Consider the following 24,644-nt stretch of genomic DNA (forward strand, 5'->3'; position numbering starts at 1 on the left):
GCGCTTATTCAAAAGAAAATGCAAATATTTATCCTAGATAAAGGAGGTAAGTCCACATACCCCCTTCATTTTGGCATAGACATAATTTCTAACACAAAAAAGTTTTTGGATAAAAGAGGTAAGTACAAATATATTTTTTAAATAAGTTTTTAAAAATCGGGGGGATTTTTGTTTTTACAGTAAATACATATCCTACCTGTGAGAATAAAAAAAAATCGGTTAAAAAAATGGATTAATAAAAAAGTTCCAGCAATAAAACTTTGGAGTTAAATTTCTCAAAAACTTACTTTTGTTACTTACTCCCTTCATCCACTCACCCCTTCAATTGATTATTATATGTAAACAAAGTGAATATTTTAATACTTACAACTATAAAAATAAAAATTTAAATTTTTTTAGCATATCTAAATAAATGACATATTTGTTTGATTTTATTTAGGAGTTATGGTAACCGCAATATTTTATAGAGTGAATTCCCATTGTACAATTTTTAGTGAGTCGGTTAAAATAAACCATTACTATGACACTATTATCCATATTATAAAGTGGAAAGATGGAATTAATAGTACAGAATTAATAATTCTTTCTCAATTCTGTACTATTAATTCCATCTTTTCACTTTATAATATGGATAATAGTGTCATAGTAATTGTTTATTACCACCCCTCTTAAATATCAACAAAACTTACATCAAAACTAGATGTTGGTCCGCTAGTATATATATATATATATATATATATATATATATATATATATATATATATATATATATATATATATATTAGGATTGTACAAAAACATTTATACTATGAAAAATAGAATTTATTATACAATTTTAAAACAAATTATTATAAGTTATTATATTTAAAGTTGGCAACCAGATTTGGCTACGATTTCAGCAGGACATTCGACTTGTTCGAAATGTACTTTTGGATTGTTTGCATTTTCAAAGAAGTCAAATCGGAAGGTACATCCTTGTTGTAATTCTTTAGGAAGAGTATTACAGTCAGCTTTGCTGCCAACACCACCATATTGGTCTCCCCAACCGCTCCATGGGGCATTCCATTGGTCGTGACAACCTTCAGTGAAAATTCCAACACCACCTCCAGGAAGAGCAATGTCAAAATGATTTCTGCCCAAGTCACTACCAGTATTTGTTACCTAGAAAATAATCGATGATACATATTTTAACAATAACTATAATATATAAAAAGTATTGTTATACGGATAATTGTTAATGTTCTTCTGAAATCATTGTCCTACTTTTTTATAATAAATATATACTATATAATGGGAATATACTATGATTTAACTGAAAGATTTTTAAAGTGGAAATAAAAACGTTAAATATAAGGTACTGTTAATTCAAATTGTGTCTATTTTCATTAATTATAGTGGTAAACATAAAAAATTCTTACTTGTAAAAGCAATTTCTTGTTTGAAATTTGGTCGGTAAAGCTCAATAACAGACAAGCGCAGCATGAGTTATACTCAATTCCTCCACTGAAAGATGCAGCACCAAAACCGTAAGCCAAGGTACTGTTGATAACCCAAGGTTGTTGACTGTTGCACATAAAGGCATCACCTCCATCACAACCTATAAAAATAAAGTTTATATGATTTTCTATAAAATTATATGAAAGAAAATTATATAATAATATAACATACTATATTATACTAGAAAATACATACATTTAATGCATATATTTACCTGATTTTACAGATGGTTTCAGCTGGGTTACTCCAGTTTTATCACAAGAAGCAACTGGTACCATGCTAGGTGTTTTGATGTTTTCTTTCCATGAGCAAGAAGGTTTGCAACAATCCCAATAACGAGTGGTAGTTCCATCTCCAACGAGTCCACCCCTAACAAATTTAATTTCAGGACTGTGTTCAGCCAAAGCTACTGCCACAACTAAAAATGATTAAAAAATACATAAAAAAATCGATTGCAGAAAATACTTCAGACCAGAAATAAAATTTCCTTAGTTTATTTTTTGTGTTTTTTTTTACAACACTGTTGTTATTAAAATATCGATATTATATTAGTTTAGTGAAAAGTAGGCATATAGGTAGTTATAAGTAAAAAAGTAAAAAAAAATCTGAGTTTCTTCAGTATCTCACTTAAGGTCTATGTCACCAGGAATTGTTAGTATGCAACAGCACAGTATTTGCTTGACTGAAATAAGAATATAAACACTATTAAAGAATATTTCTTATGGATAACATGAGAAGTAAGACTATTAGATAAGAACTTACAATAAAGGATATCGTGAGATGTATTAGAGTACAAAAGTAAGTACATTTTAAAGAATTTACATTGACAATATACCAGAAAAGGGATAGGCACGATGGGCTTAGATTCAGAAATCAAACTCACAAAGACGAGTAGGCAAGTAACCAAAACGATAGTAAATAAGTTGAAGCTCAATAACACAAGGAATTCAGAAAAGGTTTCAATATAATAGATAAAAAGGGACCTAGTCCTATTAAAAAAGCTTTCTTCTTTTGCCATATTTTTAGTAATTTAACGACTTAATTTCAATGTTATGAGAATAATATTTGTTTTGGCGTTTTGACTTCCAAAAACATTTTAAAATACCAAAACAAAGAAAACAATAATTTGTTGTTTGTGGTTAATTTCAGGAACATATAAAAATTACAAATAGAAAAGTTTTACAAGGGGATCCATGACTGGACTAAAAAAATATATTCCAAATGTAAAGGTATTGAAGATAATTCAAAACACAAAAAATTATATTGTTAGACAAAATAAACCAATAAGTATGACGATCACTATTAATATTTACTAAAAAATATGGCCTTTTAAATGTAAGTCTTAAATTGACCCCTCTAAAGGTGTTACAGAGCTAAAAATCGGAAGACACATTGAATGAAAAAAGAAAATCATTAATAAATCAAGAGAAAATTTCACTATTTATGTTCTAAAATAGGTCAATATTATTAAGAAGGGAAACTGCTACTAAAGATAATACTGCCAATAAAAAATACCTATCCTTGTTGGTCCAAGTCGACAAAGGATGTCCGAAGGGGGGAGATCTGTCCCCACTGCTGTGGTATCTGGTGATGGATGGACTAATAGAAACTTTAAATTGTTTTTTTTTACTAATATGAGGATGATTTGGTAGTCATCTCGCAAGAAAAATACAATACAGTAGTCAGAGATCACTTGAACGAGGCCCTAGAACTAGTAAGTCAATGGACTTATAGAGAAGGGTTAAATATAAGTCCCTAGAAATGCACAATACTCGCCTTTACATGAAACCGTAAACTAGAGAGATTAGATTCTCTTAAGCATCAGGGACAAGAAGTTCAGCCAAAGGAAGAGGTAAATTTTCTCAGGATTGTACTTGACTCAAAATATACATTCAACCGGCAATTAGAAAAAATAGCAAGCAGTGGAGTTACAACACTTATAAGAATCAAACTTACATATGGAAGAAATGGAGATTAATACCGGACATGATGCACTGTGTGTACACCGTGGTAATCAAACCCTTAACTAGCTATACAGTGATGATGTTGTGGAATAAGATACATCAAACAGCTGCAGAAGCCAAACTCTGCAAAGAGAAGCAAAATTGGAAGCCTACAGAATAAAACAATCATTAAAACTTTTTAATGAACGGACAGGGCATATGAGTATTACAAGTTACAAGAACTGTAACGAAGAACATTTTTAATAAGAAACCAGATCACATGACAAAAAAATACAATTTTAAGAATTTATATAGGGAATCGATTCCAAACAGGAATGTATGCATAAAAAAAGAGTACCATAACCAAAAGGGTAAGATTTGGTACACAGATGGATTTAAAAATACAGAAGTTAAAAAAGCTTTGCATTAAAGAGAAACTCCACCGTTTGTCAAGCGAAAATTTATGCAATGTGTAAAAGAAAATATTAAGTGATCTCTTAAAAGAAAGCAGATCCATATATTGTCTTACAGTCAAGCGGCATTGAAGGCACTGGCATGTCAAGAAGTGTCGTCTATGGTGGTGTATGATTGCATTAAAGAGCTAAACAAATTTGAGCTAGTCTAGGTACGAAGACATCAGAGCATCGAAGGCAACGAAAAATCAGATCAACTTGCATAAGAGAATCAAACGAATCAATTGAACTAGCTGTATCTCTGGAAGTGCCAAAGGCAGCAGTTCGTAGGGCTGTAGAAAAATGAATTAGGAAGAGTCACTAGCGATATTAAGAGAGAATCCCTAAACAAACACATGGAAAAATCTTTGTTAGTGAACCATGTAGAAAAAGAACCAAGGAACTGAATGAATGAATATGAATGATGACCAGGCATGCACCTATAAGAGAATTCCTAAATGAAATGGGCATTTACAATAAAGACATAAACTGCAGACTCTGTGAGAAGGAACTAAAAATTGTAAAACATATATGAGGTGATTGCGAGGTGCTGGACCGTTAAAGACAAAACTGTATGAGCAACCAGGAAGGGACAATAGTATATTTAGAACACATCAAGCAAAAGACCTATACGAACTTACCTATACAGGGTACAAAAATTCTAGACTGGGTGTAGGAAACAACAATGAGCAGCAAACAAAATAAAGTTCATCTTCGGAGATAACGGAAATCATTTGAACCAGACTGACCCAGGTAAAAAAAATAAAGATCGTGTCATTATATTTACAAAGTTGACTTTGAAACATTTACATTATTTAACAAGAAATTTTGAAAAAAAACTTAACACTTTTGATTAATACATAAGAGTTTTTGGAGACATCAACTAACAGAAAAAACAAATCTTAAGTTAATTTAGCTATTAGTATAAAGTGAATTGAAAATCATAATAACATCTAATGTCATATTTTACAAAATGTACTATTTAACCAATACGTTATCATTTTTAAATTGCTGTTATTAGCAAAAAAAATGGAAAAATTATTTTTTGTGTAAATTTTGAACACTTAACTACAGTAATTACTGAATTATTACATCTAAGCACGATAGAAGCGATTACAAAAGAGAAATATTGTTTTAATGTAATATATAACTTACCGGCTGCAAGGAGAATAAGAGCGGATTTCATTGTGTTGTAATTGTGTACATACAACTTGAAGTATTAAAAAAAAGTTGGAAATTTATACTAAATTCTTATCGATATTTTAACAAAAAATCTGCATATTTATCACAAGCGCGTGCTTATAATCCTAATCTTAACCCTAATATTTCATAGATAATTTCATCTGAATTAATTTTCAAGGATATTAACATGTACTTTTATTTGTATAAAATATGTTAATTCAAATATTTATTTATAGGCGCTTATAGAATCTACGAATATAGATGTTACCAATAATAATGGAAAGAGAATAGTAGGATGTACAGCTTCCAATGCCATGTTAGTTGGAATTTACCTATTTTCCCCACAAGAATATCCATAAAGTACCAAGGACTTTGCCGCATGAAACAATAAAAAATTAAATATATCACATCCTTATAGAAACCAGGCACTTTTCTAATCTAATTGATGTACGTACTTATCGTGGTGCCAACATAAATTCAGACTACTTCTTGGTAAGCGCAAAAATAGTAACAAGAATCCCAAATGCAAAAAATCAGAACAGCAAGAGAAGTACCCGCTACAATTTAAAACTATTAAAAGAACCCCGCACACTAGAAAGGTATTAAATGGCTAGCGAGCAATGGAAAAAATCAGAACATTTAAGGAAGCGGCAAATGACATCTTAGGACCAAAAGAAACAACTCAACGCAACTGTTGATACGATGATAAATGTAAAGATATCATTAAAATAAAAAATAATTTATAGAAACTTATGCATTAAAGAAGAACACGCGATGAGGAGCAAACGCATAAAGAACTCAGGTAGTAGTAAAAGCGCATGGATCGAAAAAAAAACGGACAAAAAAACCGGGCAAAATGAAACTAGAGGGTTTTATAACATCCTGTATAACACAAGAAAAGAATTTAAACCAAGTTAACGATGTGCAGGGACAAAAAGGGACATATAGTAGTACCAGTGACGCAGTACAAAGCAGATGGTTTGGGAACTTTAAAGAACTACTGTGACCCGAAGTGAAAAATAATGTGTCATCCCAAAGTCCAAGAAATATCACCGAAGTAGAACCTTCAAGACCAAAAAAAGGCCACGAAAAAGGTGGAAGAATGAACTGGCAGCGATGGCAGCGAACGCGCAAAATTTGCTAGACGTGATAACCTGGAGAAGATCGACGCGGGACCGGTAAGGTCGGAGGCATAGTTTAGAGGACGTCAAGACTCAATTTGGGCTGTAGCGCCATTGGCGAGAACCTTTTTTAGTATTGGAATTAGGAGACGCAATCACACGCCTCAAAAATAACAAGACCCACGGAGTGGATTGCATTCCTGTAGAGTTCATCAAAGGAAAAGGTACCATCAAATTTACACCCTAATAGTCAAACTCGGAGAAATTCCAGAGAAACGGTTTACCAGTATCATATGTCCATTGCACGAAAAGGAAGATTTGTTGGAATGTATAAAGTTATAGAGACACACATGTTCTGAAAACAATATGTAAAATATTCTCCAACAACCGTACAGTCGTTTAAGGATGTACCTACGTGAAACTCAAAGGTGAATATCAAAACCGTTTTAGGCCAGATAGGTCAACAATTGGCCAGATTTTTGTTTTTCATTAAATCTTAGGAAAAAACAATTAATTTAATATTGATACATTTTTTGTTTTTGTGGACTTTAAGTAAGCGTATAAAAGCGTTTAAAAGAACGATTAAATAGAATAAAACAATGGAAAGGGGTGGAATCACTTTCACACTCTAACTCTTGAAGATCTCGGTCAGATAAGAGGAGAAAAGAAACACGCAAGACGTTAACTGTTCCATATATTATCGGAAACGTTTCGTTTTGTACTTATAAAAAGGGATCAGTCCAAATATGAGCAGTAATACAATGTCGATGGTAATTACAGCAACTACAAAGAATTGAAAAATCAAAAATTCACATGCTTGTTTTTTTTTCTCCTTTTATGAGACTAGATCTTCAAGAGTTACAGTGAGAAAGGGATTCCACCCTTTTCCAATCTTTTATCACTGCTTATTGAGTTTGACAGTCATTGCTCCTTTGCCTCCTATACATACATATATATATATATATATATATATATATATATATATATATATATATTTATTATATTAATTTTTTGATATTTCTTTGCAATAATAACATTGTAATGCTACAGATCTTTTAAAGATGAACTGATGATGCTTATTGAACAATAGGCGAAACGTCTTCAATAAATAGATAAAGTAGCACAACTCTTGTCTTTTTTATCTCCAGACCGATAACATCCCATTCACTTACGAGTGCACATTTTATATATATATATATATATATATATATATATATATATATATATATATATATATATATATATATATATATATATATATATATATATATATATATATATATATATATATGTAACAGTATTTTTATCATGTTTTTAAGTTGATGTTAAATGTTTCACATAGATTTATATTGCCACCAAAATCAGAAACATTTTCTGAAAAGGAATAGTAGAAATGCTGTGTTTTTGCAAAAAATATTCTTTCTTAGATATAACAGAACTATACTAAGAACTTAATACGTAATATAACATACTATCACTGTAATGGCACATTTTGCTGATAATCGAAACAAATATTCTCCACAGATTTGTCGATTCGCTCAATTTTAGTTTTTTTTTCAAATCATGGTAAAACTTCACTGGTGCTTAAGTTAGTCCGTAGAAGAAGCATTAAGTTGTATTTTCAACAGATCACAAGTAGCACAAGTGTCCGATTTTGGATAACCGAATGACAAATTAAAATGTTTTGTGAAATACCTATAATAGTAATCATACGTAACTCTAGGTTAAATTTTTTCGTGCCTTTTTAACAGACAATATTGCTCAGGATCATATTTTTTCAAATAAAGTTCGTATGTGTTTCAGTCACAGCTATCAGCAGATTTAACTCTGCTGATAGATATTTCTTTTTATTTTTATTTTGTAAATAGTTTGATTCAAGCACTGGAAGATTATTTATGTGTTCCTCAATCTGTTTCACAATATTTTCCTGTTTTTGTTTAATCGATTGTGATATTTACCACGGGCATCCTTTTCGAACAACACACCAGAAGTTCTTTACTGTGCTAGATCTTGTAGCTTTTTTAGCACTATAGCAATAAGACTACTTTTTCATTTCATGCACGCTAGTTTTTCTTCGTCTAGAGACTTTTCTTACATTTATGAGCGATCCTAAATAACTAAATTGAATGGTCTTATCTCCTATTATATAAAATGCTGGAATTATTGCATCTTTCGTTATTTCCGTCAGTTTTTCAAATCACCGGTTACGACACTTTACCCCTACTATTTGTGAATCCTATTTATAATTTCTTTGCAATTTTATTATATTTTTTTTATGATTGGGGAGTGCACTTGCGTTTCTTAGTCTTTTCTTCTAAGCGCTTTCCTGCAGCTTTTTCTACAATAAATATAAACGTGGTGCACAGATAGAAAACTAAACTAAATCACCTACCTTCATCAGTTGTGCTGCTTGAGTCATCTCTTATTCGTTTGCAGTTACATGCTTTGGAATACAATCAAATTTTTATGTGAGCATTATTTTATAATTATTTTTAAAATTAAAACTAAAACTATAAAATTACCTTCTTTGTTATCGTCGTTTAAATCATCTTACTCTGTAACAGAACCGACGGTATTTATTGATTTATTATAATACATTTTGCTTTTTTTGTTGCCACTTTCTTCTTACACTACAAAATGTAGACCAGCATCATTATTATCGGAGTCATGATATGGATTGCTTTCAGTGGTAAACACAATAAAACTAGCCATTTTTGGGGAGCGATATACACACTGCACTTTACTCAGGGGGAAAACGCGTGATTAGTCTTTCTCAGTCTCGAGAGCTAAAACCGGTCATGTCCATCACGTTGACGGTAATACCATCAATCCTAAGGACTATGTTATTTAAATTTTTGGTGCAGTAACCGTCCACGTTATTCCACATTGAATTTCTTACATAGTACGTGTTTTGTCAATTTCGACAAAAGTGGTCTTTGACCGGTTGTTGTACCAAGCCCTTCAATTCAGATTTCTTAGTAGGCTGGACTCACGTGAAGCTCTTCTTTACATGAGCATCTTATTACAAAGTGCTGCGAATTTCTGAAAATCATAATTCAGCGTAGACAATCACGACATTACTCTTTTAGTATACCGGTACTGCAATCAATCAGCTGCAGTCAAAGTAGACGAAAGAGTTACAGATGCAATACCAATAAGGCGTGGTGTAAGATAGGGTTTTATTCTGACATTTCTGCTATTTAACTTATATTGAGAGAACATCTTCCATGAGGTCCTCCATGGCAGAACAGAAAGAATAAAAATAGAAGGTGAGGTCAAAAACAACATAAGGTACTCCGTTGATACTGCGATCACCGCAGAAACTATGGAGGACTTGCAAATACTGCGAAAATTACGAAACATACGACACTAGACCGGATAATGAGTAGAGCAGTTGTTCCGTGCAGCAATGAACAGGAATCAATTCAACGAAATTATCATGGATATCGCTCATGACTAAAAACAGACATGGCATGTAGACTTTGAATCCTTTGATACACACGAGTTAGATAATATATTGCAATTAAATAATTTTGTTGGTATTTTGGAGTAGCGGTGTTTATAAAAAAGAATATTGTATACTCTCACAACTTAGTAATGATCGGATATTGTCAAGTAATCCAAGTATTTATTACGCTCAAAAATAAAAAAACGATGCTTAGTCACTTGTGTTTATCGTTCTACTGAGGTTCTTCAGCATTTAGAACAATATCTAGAACAAGCAAAAACTAAACAGATCGACTACCATATAGTACTTGGAGATATTAATATTAATATTAAAGACAACTCTGATGAGAACGTCTTTGCATTATATTAACTTGATGTACGACTACAATTTTGAATCTATGATCAACAAATACACTAGAATACAAGGTAATTCCAAAACCTGTCTGGATCATATATTTGTTTTTGTTAAAGTAATAAAACAGTGTAATCACGAATATAAAGCAGCTGTAGAAACTTATATAACCGATCATAAAGCAATCGTTATATGCATGCCGCTCCATCTAAAGCAAAATTTTATTAATTTAACTAAAGAATATTAAGTAATAAACTATAAGAAATTAAATAATGATCTAGAAAATTATCCCTCGAAAGAATATAATGATTTGAAAAATGTGAACGCCAAATGTAACTTATTGTGTAAAATTGTTAGTGAACTTATAGAGAGGAACAGCTATATTAGAAAACACAAAAAACGCGAATTAAAGCGTTAATCTTGGATAACAGCTGGATTGGTGAAATCTATAAATACCAAAAACTTACTCTATAACAAATACGTCAAAGATCCAAATAATATAGATAAAAAAACTAACTATCATAATTACAGAAATCAGCTCAATAAATTATTAAAAAACACCAAAAGAGATTATTTCAGAAAGCAGATTTTGAAAAACAAAAATGTATCTAAAAATTTATGGAATATAATAAAACATTTGAAAACTACAAAAGAAGAAAGAAATATTCCAGAAATAATTACAGAAAATGAAACTATTATTAAAGATAATACAACTATCTCAAATACTTTTGTTCGTTATTTTGCAGAAATTGGAGAAACATATGCTAAATGCATTATAAATAACTTAAAAAATAATAAGTCTCCGGGAATTGACAAAATCACCTCTCAAACAATAATAAATATAAATGGACAAATCAAAAAACCATTAGTTGAATTAATAAATCTAACATTTGAAACAGGTGAGTGTCCGGATAAGTTTAAACAAACTTATCTTTAACTCCTATCTTTAAATAGGGTGATAAGCGTAGTTTATCTAACTATAGACCTATTTCACTAATCACATCATTAGCAAAAATATTTGAAAAGTCACTTAAAACCCGACTAATTACTTTTTTCAACAAATATAACATTATATCATCTTCACAATTTGGGTCTCGTGAAGGTATTTCTACAAGTGATGCAATTACAGAACTTGTTAATAACATATATATATATATGATAGAGATGCCAAAAACAAACGTACTGCTTTCTATTATTTATATATATTTCCTCACTGCCGTGTATCTCTAGACTTAGCGAAGGCATTTGATACGGTCAGCCATCCGCAACTGCTAGAAGCATTGGAAGCGTGCGGGGTACGCTAAATTTCACATAAGTAAATTGGAAGTTATTTAAACAAAAAACAACAAATTGTAAAGGTAAATAACACTTACAGTGATCAGCTCATCCTGGTGGTGTACCCCAAGGAACAGTTTTAGGTCCACTATTATTTAACGTACATGTAAATGACTTATACAACATAAACACCAAAGAAAAAATAATCAGTTTTGCCGATGACACTGCTATTATGTATAGTACAGACACTTTGAGATTTGAAAGATTGGAAAAATTAAATTGAAGTTGATATGGTTAAAATAGTTCAATGGTTCAATTGGAAAGGATTGACAATTAACTTTGAAAAAACGTTTGTTATTCCATTTTGTAGTAACAAAGTATCACTACCTTCATTTAATCAAATAAACATTAACTGCATGAAAAGTAACATAACGATAAAAACAACCTCTAATATAAAATATCTGGGCATAACTATAGACTCACATCTAAGATGGGATAATCATATGAATAAACTAGCAAAATGCTTAAGAGCTTTAGTTCCAAAATTCAAATATATAAAATCAATAATTGATGTAAAATATTTAAAAATATTATATCACTCTCTTGTTGAGTCTAGAATTAGGATACGGAATACTTGGCTGGGGTGGTGTATTAAAAACATACTTAAAAAAAGTTGATCTTTTACAAAAGAGAATACTAAAATAAACAACGTACTTACTCAAGTCATCTTCTATTTATAGAAGCCAAAGTAATGGATACAAGACAACTATAAGTAGTCCATGTTAGTTTACATATATAATAGAAAACATATACGTCATAAAATATGCCACCCCTATGAAACCCGCAATAAAACAAATAAACATGTTAAAACTGGAAGTAGCAAAAACAGATTAGGTCAAAGATACTTATCAAGCTCCCAGAATATTCAATACCTTACCTGATAAATACAAAATATACCTAACTACTCTCTCAACTCACTAATAATGATAAAATCAATATTTAAAAAATATATTCTCAATTTGGATCGCGGCTATATACAAAATTTAATGGATTAAGCAACTAAAAGTTCAGTCGTAGTAATAGTTTTTGCTTACCTGAAAGTTATAAAATCAAAATAAGTATAATATTCATCATCAAAACATAAAAATACGTTATACAAACTGAAATACAAAATTATTGTATAATTAGAATTGTTTGATTATTTATATGTAGCTTTATTATTGGACTGTTAATGTATCAAATACACAATACACACACGACGCTCGTGCTCGACCACTTTGTTTTAACGGGTAGTACCAGATGTTTATTTTTCGATGTGTAAATAACATACTTAAATTATTGTTTTTTTATACAATGTATATCAAATTAATAAACATTACTATTATCAGATTTAGCCATACGGATCACACTCCCTCTAAGGGGAAAATTCACTCATCCCAGATACCTACAAAAATTTTCGTACACATCTGGACATTGAGAGTAGTACAGCTTCATGGTCTTGTAGAGAGGTTCATTTTGACCTAGCTTTCTTATGTCTTCTAGGAGGTTCTTCGGAATGACTCCAGTAGTAGAGAGAATAATAGGTATTGTCTGGGTACTTTCCATTCTCCACTGTCTTCGTATTTAAATTTCCAGATCCCTGTACTTGGCGATCTTTTTGTTTTGTTTAACACGAAGATTATTGTTGTTGGGTATCGCCACATCAATTAGTGTTGTTTGTCTCTTTAGTTTATTAACTAGCATGAGATTTGATCTCTTATGTTCCACTTTTTGGTCTGTGAGCACAGTGCGGTCCCAGTATAGCTTGTAGTTATCATTCTCAAGAGTATACTTTAAGGAACGTATTGATAATATGGGAGATGGTTTGTTTGGAGAAGTCCCAGTTTGATGACTATCTTTTGATGAAGGATCTTTCCTACTGGGTCATGCCGTTCCTTATATTTAGTTGCAGCAAATGCCTCGCAGCCCCCGGTAAGGTGTTGGATGATTTCTTAAGCTTGACATCCATATCGGCATTTGTCATTTTGGACCTGAGGGACTTTGACGATATATTTCAAGTAATTTTTAGTTGGTATAACCTGATCCTGAATGGCGAGTAATGAACCCTCTTTTTCAGGGAACAACTTTCCTGATGTCAGCCAATAGTTCGACGCTTTATTGTCGACGTGGTTTTGACTGACCTCATTATGATGTCGCCCGTAAAGAGGTTTACCCATCCAGGTGCGCATTTTTTCGTCCTTAGTAATATGGTTTATTCGCATTTCTGGTTCCCTCAGTTTGATCGGTGTTGTATCCTCTACTGCACAAATCACGCGATGTAGAGTAGATGTCTCAGCCTGCACCTGAAAATAAATTCTTAAATTAGTAATGTGTTTTTTTAGTTGCTCGCTTATATCCGTAAGTCCTTGTCCTCCTAAATCCCGCGGTAATGTCGTTTTTTCTACTGCAGTTCGAGGATGGTGTTTTTGTGCCTTTGTGAGATGTGTTCGTACTTTTCGCTGAAGATTTTCTATATCTGTTTTTGTCCACTTAACAATGCCAAATGAGTAGCTAAGCGCGGAACATGCGTAGGTGTTTAGTGCCTTAAACAAATTATTACTATTAAGTTGTGAACGAAGCAGCTGTTTTACCCTTCGTATAAACTCAGTAGTTATCTCAGTTTTCATTATTTGCTTATGGTCAATCTTCCGCGCCTGCTTTATTCCGAGGTAGTTATACATATCATTTTCACCCATGGCCTCGATGTTCTGGCCGTTTTTCATATTAAATCCATCGGGCTGAACCTTTCCTTTGATTATATTTAAGACACGGCACTTGTCAAGACCGAAGTGCATACTAATATCATTAGAGAATATTTCTACTGTTTTTAACATCTCTTCCAGGTGGCATCGAGTGGAAGCTAATAGTTTTAAATGATCCACATACAATAGATGATTAAGCTTTGCAACAACAGTAGTGTTATTTTTTATCCTAAAACCTGTGACAGTTGAGTTCAGTATCTGGGATAGGGGGTTCATCGCTAGACAAAACCGCAGTGGGCTCAACGAATCTCCTTGAAATAGGCCCCAGTTGATTGCAATATTTTCAGTTTCGATATTGTTTTCACCAGGTATTTTGAGGCGAATTTTTGTCCTCCAATCTGACATTATATGTTTTAAAAAGGTCACTACGTTATCATCGACTTTATATATTTTTAATATATCTATAAGCCATTCATGTGGCACTGAATCAAACTCTTTCTTGTAGTCGATGAAAGCAGTAAAGAGATTCCGTTTTTTGCTATATGCTTGGTTAGAAATGACAGACTCGATGATAAGTTGTTCTTTGCATCCCATGGAACAATTAGCGCATCCTTTCTATTAAGGCTCCATGATATTGTTTAGAGCACAGTGTTGGTTGATACGCCGGGCTACACATAATGGCTTATTATTATTATTATATTACACATGGATTTTTTTAAAATTCAATAATTTGATATCTTGGCGTCAATCTAAGTCCGAGAGACAAACTGTTGCACTTTTCTTACATAAAATTTGCCGCTTGTTCTTCTTCCATGCTCAGAATTTTCCTACATCTAACGGTTCGTAAGAAAAAATTCCAGTTTCCAGTTGAATGCTTACAGGTCCTGAAAATTTCCTGAAATTAAAAAGTTAATATTTTGTTTTAAGTTTAATTTACTTCGATTAAGGCTGACTTGCTGATTCAAAAAGTATTTATATGTCGTTATGAGAAATGTACCGTTTGGCTGAAAAATGGAAAAAAACTGTAAGTTTTTCATTTCGATTTTTCCTTTTGTCTACCAAACCGTGGCTAAGGGATAGGAGAGAAAACATATGTTTGAAATAATGTCAACCAAGTGCATCTAACAACGTCCAATTTTTTTTTAATTTATTTTTGCCAAAAAATGTCGGAAGGGGGTACCCTTGGATTTTTTTCAAAATTTGATAATTGAATATCCTGGCGGTAATTTAAGTCCGAGAGACAAACTGTTGCATTTTCATTTTATACAATTTGCCGTACGATCTTTTTCTATACCCAGAAGTTTCCTACTTCTAACTATTTGTGAGAAAAAATTCCATTTGAATACCTAAAGGTCCTGAAAATTTTGTCAAAATTAGAAGTTCGTTATAAATTAGATGTCCTTCGATTAGGCGCAATCTGCTGTATATACATGTATTTATGAGAAAATGCACCGTTTGGTCAGACAATGGAAAAAACTATTTGTTCAACCTTGTTTTTTTCTTAAATGTTAATCGAATATATTGGTGGTAATTTAAGTTTAAGGGTCAAAGTGTTGCACTTTTCTTACATAAAATTTGCCGCTTGTTTTTGTTCCATGCTCAGAATTTTCTCATATATAACGGTTCGTGAGAAAAAAATCCAGTTGAATGCTTATTGGTCCTGAAAATTTTGTGAAAATTAAAAGTTAATATTTCGTTTTATATTTAATTTATTTCGATTAAGCCTGGCTTGCTGATTCCAAAAATATATACACGTGCTTATGAGAAAATACACCGTTTGGCTTAAAAATGAAAAAACTGAAAATATTGTTCAACCTTGGTTTTTTCTCATAATTCGTTAATCGAATATATTGGTGTCAGTTTAAGTCCGACAGTTAAAGTGTTTTACTTTTCTTGTATAAAATTTGCCGCTTGTTCTCCAATACTCAGAATATTCCTATATCTAACGGTTCATGAGAAAAAATTCCAGTTGCATGTTTATGGATCCTAAGAACTTCATGAAAATAAAACAAAGTTGAATCAATTTAATGGTCTCTAATAAAAATATTTTTTTTTATGTGACACGTGAATAATTGCCCATGTCCGAAACATGGAAACTTTAAGTGAATTCTGTAAACTTCCAACGGTTGGCTTTTTGATTTGTTTATTGTCATTGCGGAAGCCAAAAGCACGGGAAATTGTAAACATTCTATGTCAACTTATTTTAATAAAAACAACTTTCTTAGAAAAAACTTCAGGGTTGTATATTCAATCTATTATACATACAAAATTTCATAAAAATCAGTCAAACCATTTCGAAGGAGTGTGGCAACTAACTCTGTGACACTAATAACTCTGTCACACTAATTTCGCTATTAAAAAAAGGGATTAGTAATAGAAGGGTAAAAATTAAGGGTTATATGTATTGTTTAATGTCACGTTAAAAAAAAAAAATTTGCCAAAAAAATTAAAAAATGTTTGGGTTGGACCATCCTTAGAGGTATGAAAAATAGATCACTACCGATTCTCATACCTACCGAATATAAATATAAAATTTCATCAAAATCGGTGAAGCGGTTTCAGAGGAATATGGCAACTAATCTGTGATACTAATATAGCTATTAAAAATATGGGTTAGTAATAGAAGGGTGAAAATTGAGAGCTGTTGTATCTTATAATGCTACATCTTAAAAAAGTAAAAATAAAAAAATAAAAAAAAATGTTTGGTTTGAACCACCCTTATCACGTTACGTTTAGCAGCAACAAATTGAAATGATAATGCAGTTTTAACGCATGGACTGAACAGCTAATTGATAATACGGACGATATGAAATTCGTCACAACTATACCTTACTCGGTCGGCACATAGGCAAGTAGCCAATTATAACTTTGTGTTTTGAAACGGAGTTTTTAAAAATTATTTTATTTACAAATTTACAAAAGTTAACAAACAAAAGTTATGAAACAAAAACTATGAAGCAAAAGTTAAGTAGCAAAAGTTTACCAGACAAAAGTTTACTAGCAAAATATATGAAGCAAAAGTTTACCAGACAAAAGTTATCTTAATTGAAAAGTCCCTCTATTTATAATATTCTATTGCGTCGTTTCTATTCTCCTATAATGTGCAGATTCTGTGGAATCCAGTGGCGTAACTCCTCCCTCACTGAGTCCGAAAAATAACGGAGTTGTTTTTGGGATGCTGGTTTGTGGAAACTTCTTCAATGCCGGAATCTTCTTGTAATTCTATATCATGCTCGTTCCGTTGCTTTGATCTTCGTTGTTTAATAATATACAGAATGATCAAGATTAGAATAACTGCTATGACTGAGGTGGTCACCAATGGAGTCGTATGCGAAGGAATATTTGTTCCTCTAATTGGTACTAATTGTTTGGCCATATTATTTATTGCGTAAAGATTTTCAAAGTCAATTTTGGTAATATTATGGCTCTGGAATTTTTGTATATTTTCTGTAGAAAAATATTTTATTTTTTGTAAACTTAGAGCTTTCCCTCTATGAATTTTGATATTATTATTAAATTTCAGTTGGTTGATTATCACTTCACAATCTTCTGGTATACTGATGAGAGATGGACTGTGTACTTCGAAAATTTGGTCTCTCTTGCACTTTGATTGGACTCGTTCTGATGACGATGGCATTATCAATACTTCATTATTAGTTACTTGTTCGATAATGGATTCTTGGAGAGTGACTTCTGTGGTAAAGCATTGGGTTGAACTTTGACCATTGAGGAAACGCAAGGTGCAATTGTCTTGTAGTATGGTATCTTCTTTGCAATAGTATGTTTCTTCTAAAATGGGACATTCTTCTTTCTGTAGGTGCGTCTCGTCAGAGGTTCGTGCCAAATAAGGGTATGTGGGAGTGAACATCTTGTTCTTTTGAATTATTGGGTAGATATGGTAAAAATCAAGGACAGTTGGTTTTAGGATAGGAATGTGAGTAGCAAAGATCAATTTTGAACTTGAAAAAGTTACTTGTGTCCCTAATAGCATGTAATACGTTAAAATATTTATAAATTTTGGAATTTGAGAAGGTTGGTAAATACTGTGCAAATATTTAATCATATCCTGAATTTCCTGACTCGAAATAATTGAACTATGTAATGTGTTTAATTTTGAAAACATAATTCCATTTGCTATATTTTCAATAAAATCTATCATATTCTGACAATCTAAATTTATCTGACTTATGGTACCTTGAAAAGTAATATAATTTCCCAAACTGTTTATAGTACTTTGAATTTCTAATTGGAACTTCTGTAAGTTATGTTGCAGTTTTTCTTGGTTTTGCCAAAGTATTTCTAGAGATTTGTTATAATGATCAATTAGTTTTTTATATAAAGATATTTGTAAGTTCGTTTCATGAATGATTTGTTTCTGATTATTTTCCAGTAATTCTATTGCTTTATCATATCTATCTCCGTCTTCTGAATCTAAATTTCCAAATAAGTATTTATTAACTTTACCTAGGCCATCAATTAGGCCTCTTTTTGATCGAATATGGGGATAGATGTTTTCTAATTTTTTCTCTAATGTATTAATTAAAACTTCTGTTCTTTCTAACATGTTTTCTGCCAATCCATGATATGAAATAGGATTTGAGGCATTAACTTTCACTACATTAGTTTTTATTATTTTAAAATTAACTTTAAGAGATTCTACTTGTCTAACTATTTCTTTTAAGTTTATATAATGGATAAATGTATGTTTACTATAAATTAATCTACATGTACCTAATTTAATTGGGAGTAAAAGGTTTTCAAGAGGTGTTATATTAATGTCGATGTCAACTCTAACCTGGTGGGACGTCTGGTATATCATCTGTATCAGAATCAAGACGATTATTTTCTTCATTTTGTTGAACCTGCAAAAAGTTTCTTTTATTAGATCTGGGTTTGCGAACTGTGCTTTTATGATACAATCCTTTATCTGTTTCCAACAACAAGCCACGATCGTTGACAATAGTTGTTTCTTTAAACTTAGGAAGTGCTTTGTTGCGACTTCCACTTTTAATGAATGCTTTGTTTTCATTTGTGTAATCGTGTGGGTCTGACCTCGTTAAATTGCGTTTTTCTATCTGTTTTCTATCTGAATTGCTGTTCTTAGGAGTGGTAAAATGTAATTCTATTTTATGTAATTTACAAAAATCTTCTAAGTCATAGTTTTTGAATTCAGTGCCGGAGTCAGTTGTTATTTTATAGGGTAATCCATGATGTGTGATATAGTTTAACAAACCATCGACTATTGAAATTCCACTAATACTAGGAATTTGATATGCTTGTCCGTATCGAGAAAATGCATCAATTATTGTAAGAAATGGTGTATTGGATATTCTAAATACATCCATATGAATATGATCAAATGGTTTAGAAGCCGTTGGTGTAAGAATAAATTTATTGACTGGTGGGTCTCTATCATATTTATTTTTTAAGCAAACTTGACAATTGTTGACATACTGTTCTATATCTTCTGACATATTGGTCCAGTAGTATCGTGAAGTCATTGACATTTTTAGCTCATTTATACCACGATGTCCTTTTTTGTAAACATGATAATAGTTAAGTTTTTCTTTTTGTTCATCGGTAGTCTCAATATCATCTAATATTTTTGTACAATGCACAAATTTGAATGCAGAATTTTTGAAGTAATTTTGCAATGCAACTACAAATGTTTCAGGTGATAGTGGTGGTCTAAAATACAAGGCATATAATTTTCTTGGGTCTATATAATCTTTAACAAAATTTATGATTCCTTTTTGCATATCTCTTTGAGGTAAGATAACAAATAGTCTTGTGTTCTCAAATATCTTTTGTGTTTTAGTTTTTATTTCATTGATTTCTCCACAAGTTAATAATATTTGATTTTTGTATAAATTCAAGGCTCGGTCTGTGATTGGTATACTAAGAATTGGATTTTCCGCTGAAGTATGTACTGTATTTCCATCAGTATCTTCATTTCGACTTGGATTAACATTTGGGGGTCTGATTTGTATATCCGATATTATGTTTATTCTTTGTTCTTGTTCATTCTTGTCTTCTAATGTTTCAGAAATTTCTTCATTGCTTAACTCAGGAAGATAAAAGTCATTTGGATCAAACAATTGATCTGTAATTTCTTGATTTGGAACTGATAAATTTTCTATTTCTTTTTGTATTACATCAACTATATCATCAAGATTTACACACAAAGATTCAGATTCTAGTATATTTATTTCATTATCAGTGTCTATTCGTGAAAGACAATCCGCAACTTTATTAAGGGTTCCTAAGTGTATTTTGTTTCTTTTACTACATTTCTCATTAGGTTTTTTGTTAAAATAATTGAAATTGTATAATTCATACTCAGAATTTTTAAAATAGCTATTTACTTGTTCATGTTGTGGTTCTCTTGGATTATTATTTTCGTTTTGATAATTATTTATGTATAACTCCTCAGCTATAGTATCAGGAATTCGTCTAGGGAAATAATTTCTCCGATAATTATTGTATTTATTGGGATTTGATCTAGCGTTTGAATTTAATGTATTTCTGGATGCTATTGACATAGGTTGTGACTTAGGTAACCGATCATTAGGAATTCGGTTGGGCCTGAATACATTACTTTCTGGTCGGAAGTTTGTGGAACGATTCTGAGATGTGAAACGATTCTGAGAATGTTGGGGTGCTAAAGAATTTTGGTTTTGATAACCTTGATTTCGATATAAAAAAGTTAGAATTGAAAGGGTTTTGATTTTGATATGTAAAATTTGGATTTGTTTGATATTGATGTGTGGGGTTAGAATTTTAAAGGAATTGTGTGACTTAAAATTATGATTGTTTTTTGGAAAAGTATCACTAGAATGTCCATATAAACTTTCAAAATTATGAAACTCATCGACATATGCAATGGCATCTTCAAGAGAACTGGGTTTCTTAAGGTGCATATTATTTTTAAGAACACCTGTACATCCTGCAATAAAAGTGTTCAGTGCGATTTTATCACAATGGTTAATTAGGCATAATTTATCTGCATGCTCTATACTAGTATCGTTACTTATTCTTTGGGCTACATTGCTTTTTAATAATTGTATTCTTGTTCCAAAATTATGGAGTGTTTCATTTTTAAATGGTTTAGTTCGTGTTAGTTCTTGCATTAAGCAGTCTAAATCACGTCTATCTGCGAAGCATTGTTCTAATGCTCTCTTTATACTACTCCATGTCGTTAGTTCCATACGATTTCCTACTAGTGCTTCTGCTTTTCCAACTAGTTTATCTTGTATGCACTCCAAAATGTGTTTATTTAAATCTGGATCATTATATGTAGAATATCTTTGTATTAGTTCGTTGCATCTAAAGATAAATTTGTTGAGAGTATTGGAATCTCCGTCATAGGGTTTAATATTTTTTAATTTTGATTTGAGAAAGTCCCAGTTAAGGGGAGTTTGAGTTTGAGTTGCAGTAGCCATATTTTCAAATAAAATTATTTGTCAAAATATTTCACAAAATTGTATAGAATTATGTATTATAACAAAATATATACGCAATATAAATATTTTCAAATATTTCAAAAATTATTCAATAAAAATAAATATTTTCAATAACATAAATATGTATTAAAAATGAATAAAAAATATCAGTATTCTTATTCAAAAAATTCAAATTCTTATTCAAAAATTCAAAAATTAATCTATCTATCCTCACAAATGTATGAAAGGAAAGGCGAAAAGGAAAGGCACTTACAGTTATCTGGAGCACCTGCTTCTCTTCTCCGAACTTTTGCTTCCTCTGGAACTCTGCTTCTTCTCGTTGATACCACTGTAGGGTAGAGGTTCGATTTGGATACGCACTACGATGTTGAAACACCAAAAACCGAAAAAGTTCTATCACTTGATGTGTAAAATGTTCTTTTCCCGATCCGCACGTATCCTACTGACTGCGCCAATTATAACTTTGTGTTTTGAAACGGAGTTTTTAAAAATTATTTTATTTACAAATTTACAAAAGTTAACAAACAAAAGTTATGAAACAAAAACTATGAAGCAAAAGTTAAGTAGCAAAAGTTTACCAGACAAAAGTTTACTAGCAAAATATATGAAGCAAAAGTTTACCAGACAAAAGTTATCTTAATTGAAAAGTCCCTCTATTTATAATATTGTTACGAACATACTTTTGGCATGGCCCAGGTAACGGTTGCATTGCATCTCTAATACTCTCGAAAGTTCGTGGCGTATCGAGTGCGAGAGAGAATAACCGGTCACGTAGGTGAATTAGAGGTGGGACAACGCCAGAATATTCTCGATACAGTAACTGTAGTATATATAGGTAACAATGTTAGAAGTAGAGTTAGTCGATAAGAGAGTACCGAACTGTAAACTTATAAATAAATATATGTATATAAATTCGAACCGCTCGTTTTATTTAAAAACGCTACAGTTGGTGTTACGGTGTGAGTAAAAAGAAATAAATTCAGCAGTGACTTTTGAAAAAGACTTTTGAACTTTTGAAAAGTATTGTTCGTCGGGAATATCCGCGTAGTTCGGAAGTGTCCTTCGTAAGAAAGAACATTTAAAAAGTACGTGTGTGCCTGACCAAAGATGTTGCTAGTACAACTTTCAGTAAAACAGTTGCGTGAGCAACTGGAAGAACGCGATGAAGACTGCAGCGGGTCCAAGAAGATACTCCAAGAACGACTAAAGACTGTTCTTAACAAGAATGGAGATGATCCAGAGACATTCCATTTTCAGTCAGCAGAAGAAGCAGTTTTAATGAAGATAGAAGAAACTTCTAAAAAAACTGATGATAAATTCGAGACTGTTTCCAAAAGATTCGATGAAACGTCTCAAATGATTGAAGAATCTTCTCGAAAGAATGATGAAAGATTCAATGAAACGTCTCAAATGATAGAAGAATCTTCTAAAAAAAATGATGATAAATTCGAGAACGTTTCCAAAAGATTCGATGAAACGTCTCAAATTATTAAAGAAGCAGCTAAACAAAATGAAGAGAAATTCGAAAATGTTGCTAGAAGATTCGACGAGACTTCTCAAATAATTAAAGAAGTATGTAATCAAAACAATGAGAAATTTGAAGAAGTCTCAAGAACATTTGATAAAGTAGAAGAGAAGATCAAACAATTAGAGAGCATGATAACCAATACAAAAGTGCTACCACCAGTTAATGCAGTAGCCTTAGATCCGGTAGTGAAAGAAGAATTACCTAGAGACGAAATGACACATCATATGAGATTCAAATTGCCACCATTTGATGGAAAGTCCTCTTGGTCCATATACCTTAGACAATTTGAAGCTATTGTGACAGCCAATCATTGGACAGAACAAGAAAAAGCTGTTTCCTTGACTGCTGCTTTACGAGGTGATGCTGCAGATATCCTAAGATCGATTCCTAAGGGTCAAGAAAAATGTTACCAGACCTTGTTCACTCGACTAGACAAACGTTACGGAGATGCCCATCTACAACAAGTCTACAAGGCGCAACTAAGAAGTAGAATTCAACGAGCAAGTGAAAATTTACAAGAGTTTGAAGCAGATGTTGCTCGTATAGTGCGGTTGGCTTATCCGGAAGTACCAGACAACATTTTGGAAGAAATTGCTGTAGATACCTTCGTCAATGGGTTAAAAGAAAGTGAATTACAGAAAGCTTTACGACTAGCAAGACCAAAAGTTCTCGATGAAGCGCTCGCTATTGCCTTGGAACATGAAACAGCTAGTCAAACTTCACGGAGCCATCGAGTAAGAACCATCGAAGAAGGCGACGAACCAAACGATGAACGTCTGGAAGAAATGGTACGAAAAGTAGTTCGTAACACGATGCCGAAGAGACGCGAGCCCAGATGTTGGAATTGCGGTGACGTAGGTCATATTCGCCGTAATTGCAAGAAAATGATACAACAGTCGGAAAACTAGAACGGGTCGACAACAAGGGGCAACTGCCGACCTCGAGAAACACAGCCCCAATAGTAACTGTGAACATTACGTCCTCAGGTGGAATTCATAGCTTGTACATAGAGGGTCGTATCAATAATAAATGTAGATCGTTTTTGGTAGATACAGGTGCAACGAGAACTATTGCACGGCCAGAAGTAGTACGAGGCCATCTTAAATTATTGCCTGCAACAGTAAAGCTTAGAACAGCAACGTGCCAAGATCTTGATGATGAGCGAACTAAAAAAGTGAAGTCTATGCTGATAGAATTTCAAGATGTTTTTGCCATGGATAAGAAGGATAATGGCAAAACAAGCATAGTAAAGCATAAAATTAATACCGGAGACGCTCAGCCAATCAGACAACAACCTAGACGACTTCCATTTTCGAAAAGAGATGAAGCCGAAGACATCATCAAAGATATGAACAAACAAGGGGTAATTGAACCATCAAACAGTCCATGGACATCACCAGTAGTCCTAGTAAAGAAGAAAGATGGTTCAACACGTTTTTGTATTGACTACCGACAGCTCAATGCAGTAACTAAAAAAGATAGTTATCCTTTGCCCAGAATAGACGATACTTTGGATACACTTTCTGGTTCTCGTTGGTTCTCCACACTTGATCTGAAAAGTGGATATTGGCAAGTAGACATGGAGCCAGCTGATCGTGAAAAAACCGCATTCTCGATAGGATCAGGGCTTTGGCAGTTCACAG

At 32.2% G+C, this 24,644-nt stretch overlaps 1 protein-coding gene across 1 annotated transcript; it reads right to left on the reverse strand.

The window, feature by feature from the left end:
* Positions 1-800: 800 nt before the first annotated feature.
* Positions 801-5,178, reverse strand: LOC140434817 (endoglucanase-like). Its single transcript, XM_072523351.1, has 4 exons — positions 5,048-5,178; positions 1,712-1,915; positions 1,419-1,597; positions 801-1,161 (listed from the first exon to the last, which is right to left on the reverse strand). Exons 1-4 carry the CDS (start codon positions 5,076-5,078, stop codon positions 865-867), a joined length of 711 nt encoding a protein of 236 aa, XP_072379452.1. The 5' UTR covers positions 5,079-5,178; the 3' UTR covers positions 801-864.
* Positions 5,179-24,644: the final 19,466 nt, after the last annotated feature.

This window comes from Diabrotica undecimpunctata, chromosome 2, assembly GCF_040954645.1.
Source record: "Diabrotica undecimpunctata isolate CICGRU chromosome 2, icDiaUnde3, whole genome shotgun sequence".
NCBI lineage: Eukaryota > Metazoa > Arthropoda > Insecta > Coleoptera > Chrysomelidae > Diabrotica > Diabrotica undecimpunctata.

Excerpts from the sequence above, each read along its gene's own strand:
- LOC140434817 (XM_072523351.1), bottom strand. The coding sequence starts at position 5,078 with ATGAAATCCGCTCTTATTCTCCTTGCAGCCG. Across the intron at positions 1,916-5,047 it reads TCTTATTCTCCTTGCAGCCG|TTGTGGCAGTAGCTTTGGCT; the intron begins GTAAGTTATATA and ends AATCATTTTTAG. Across the intron at positions 1,598-1,711 it reads GAAACCATCTGTAAAATCAG|GTTGTGATGGAGGTGATGCC; the intron begins GTAAATATATGC and ends TTATTTTTATAG.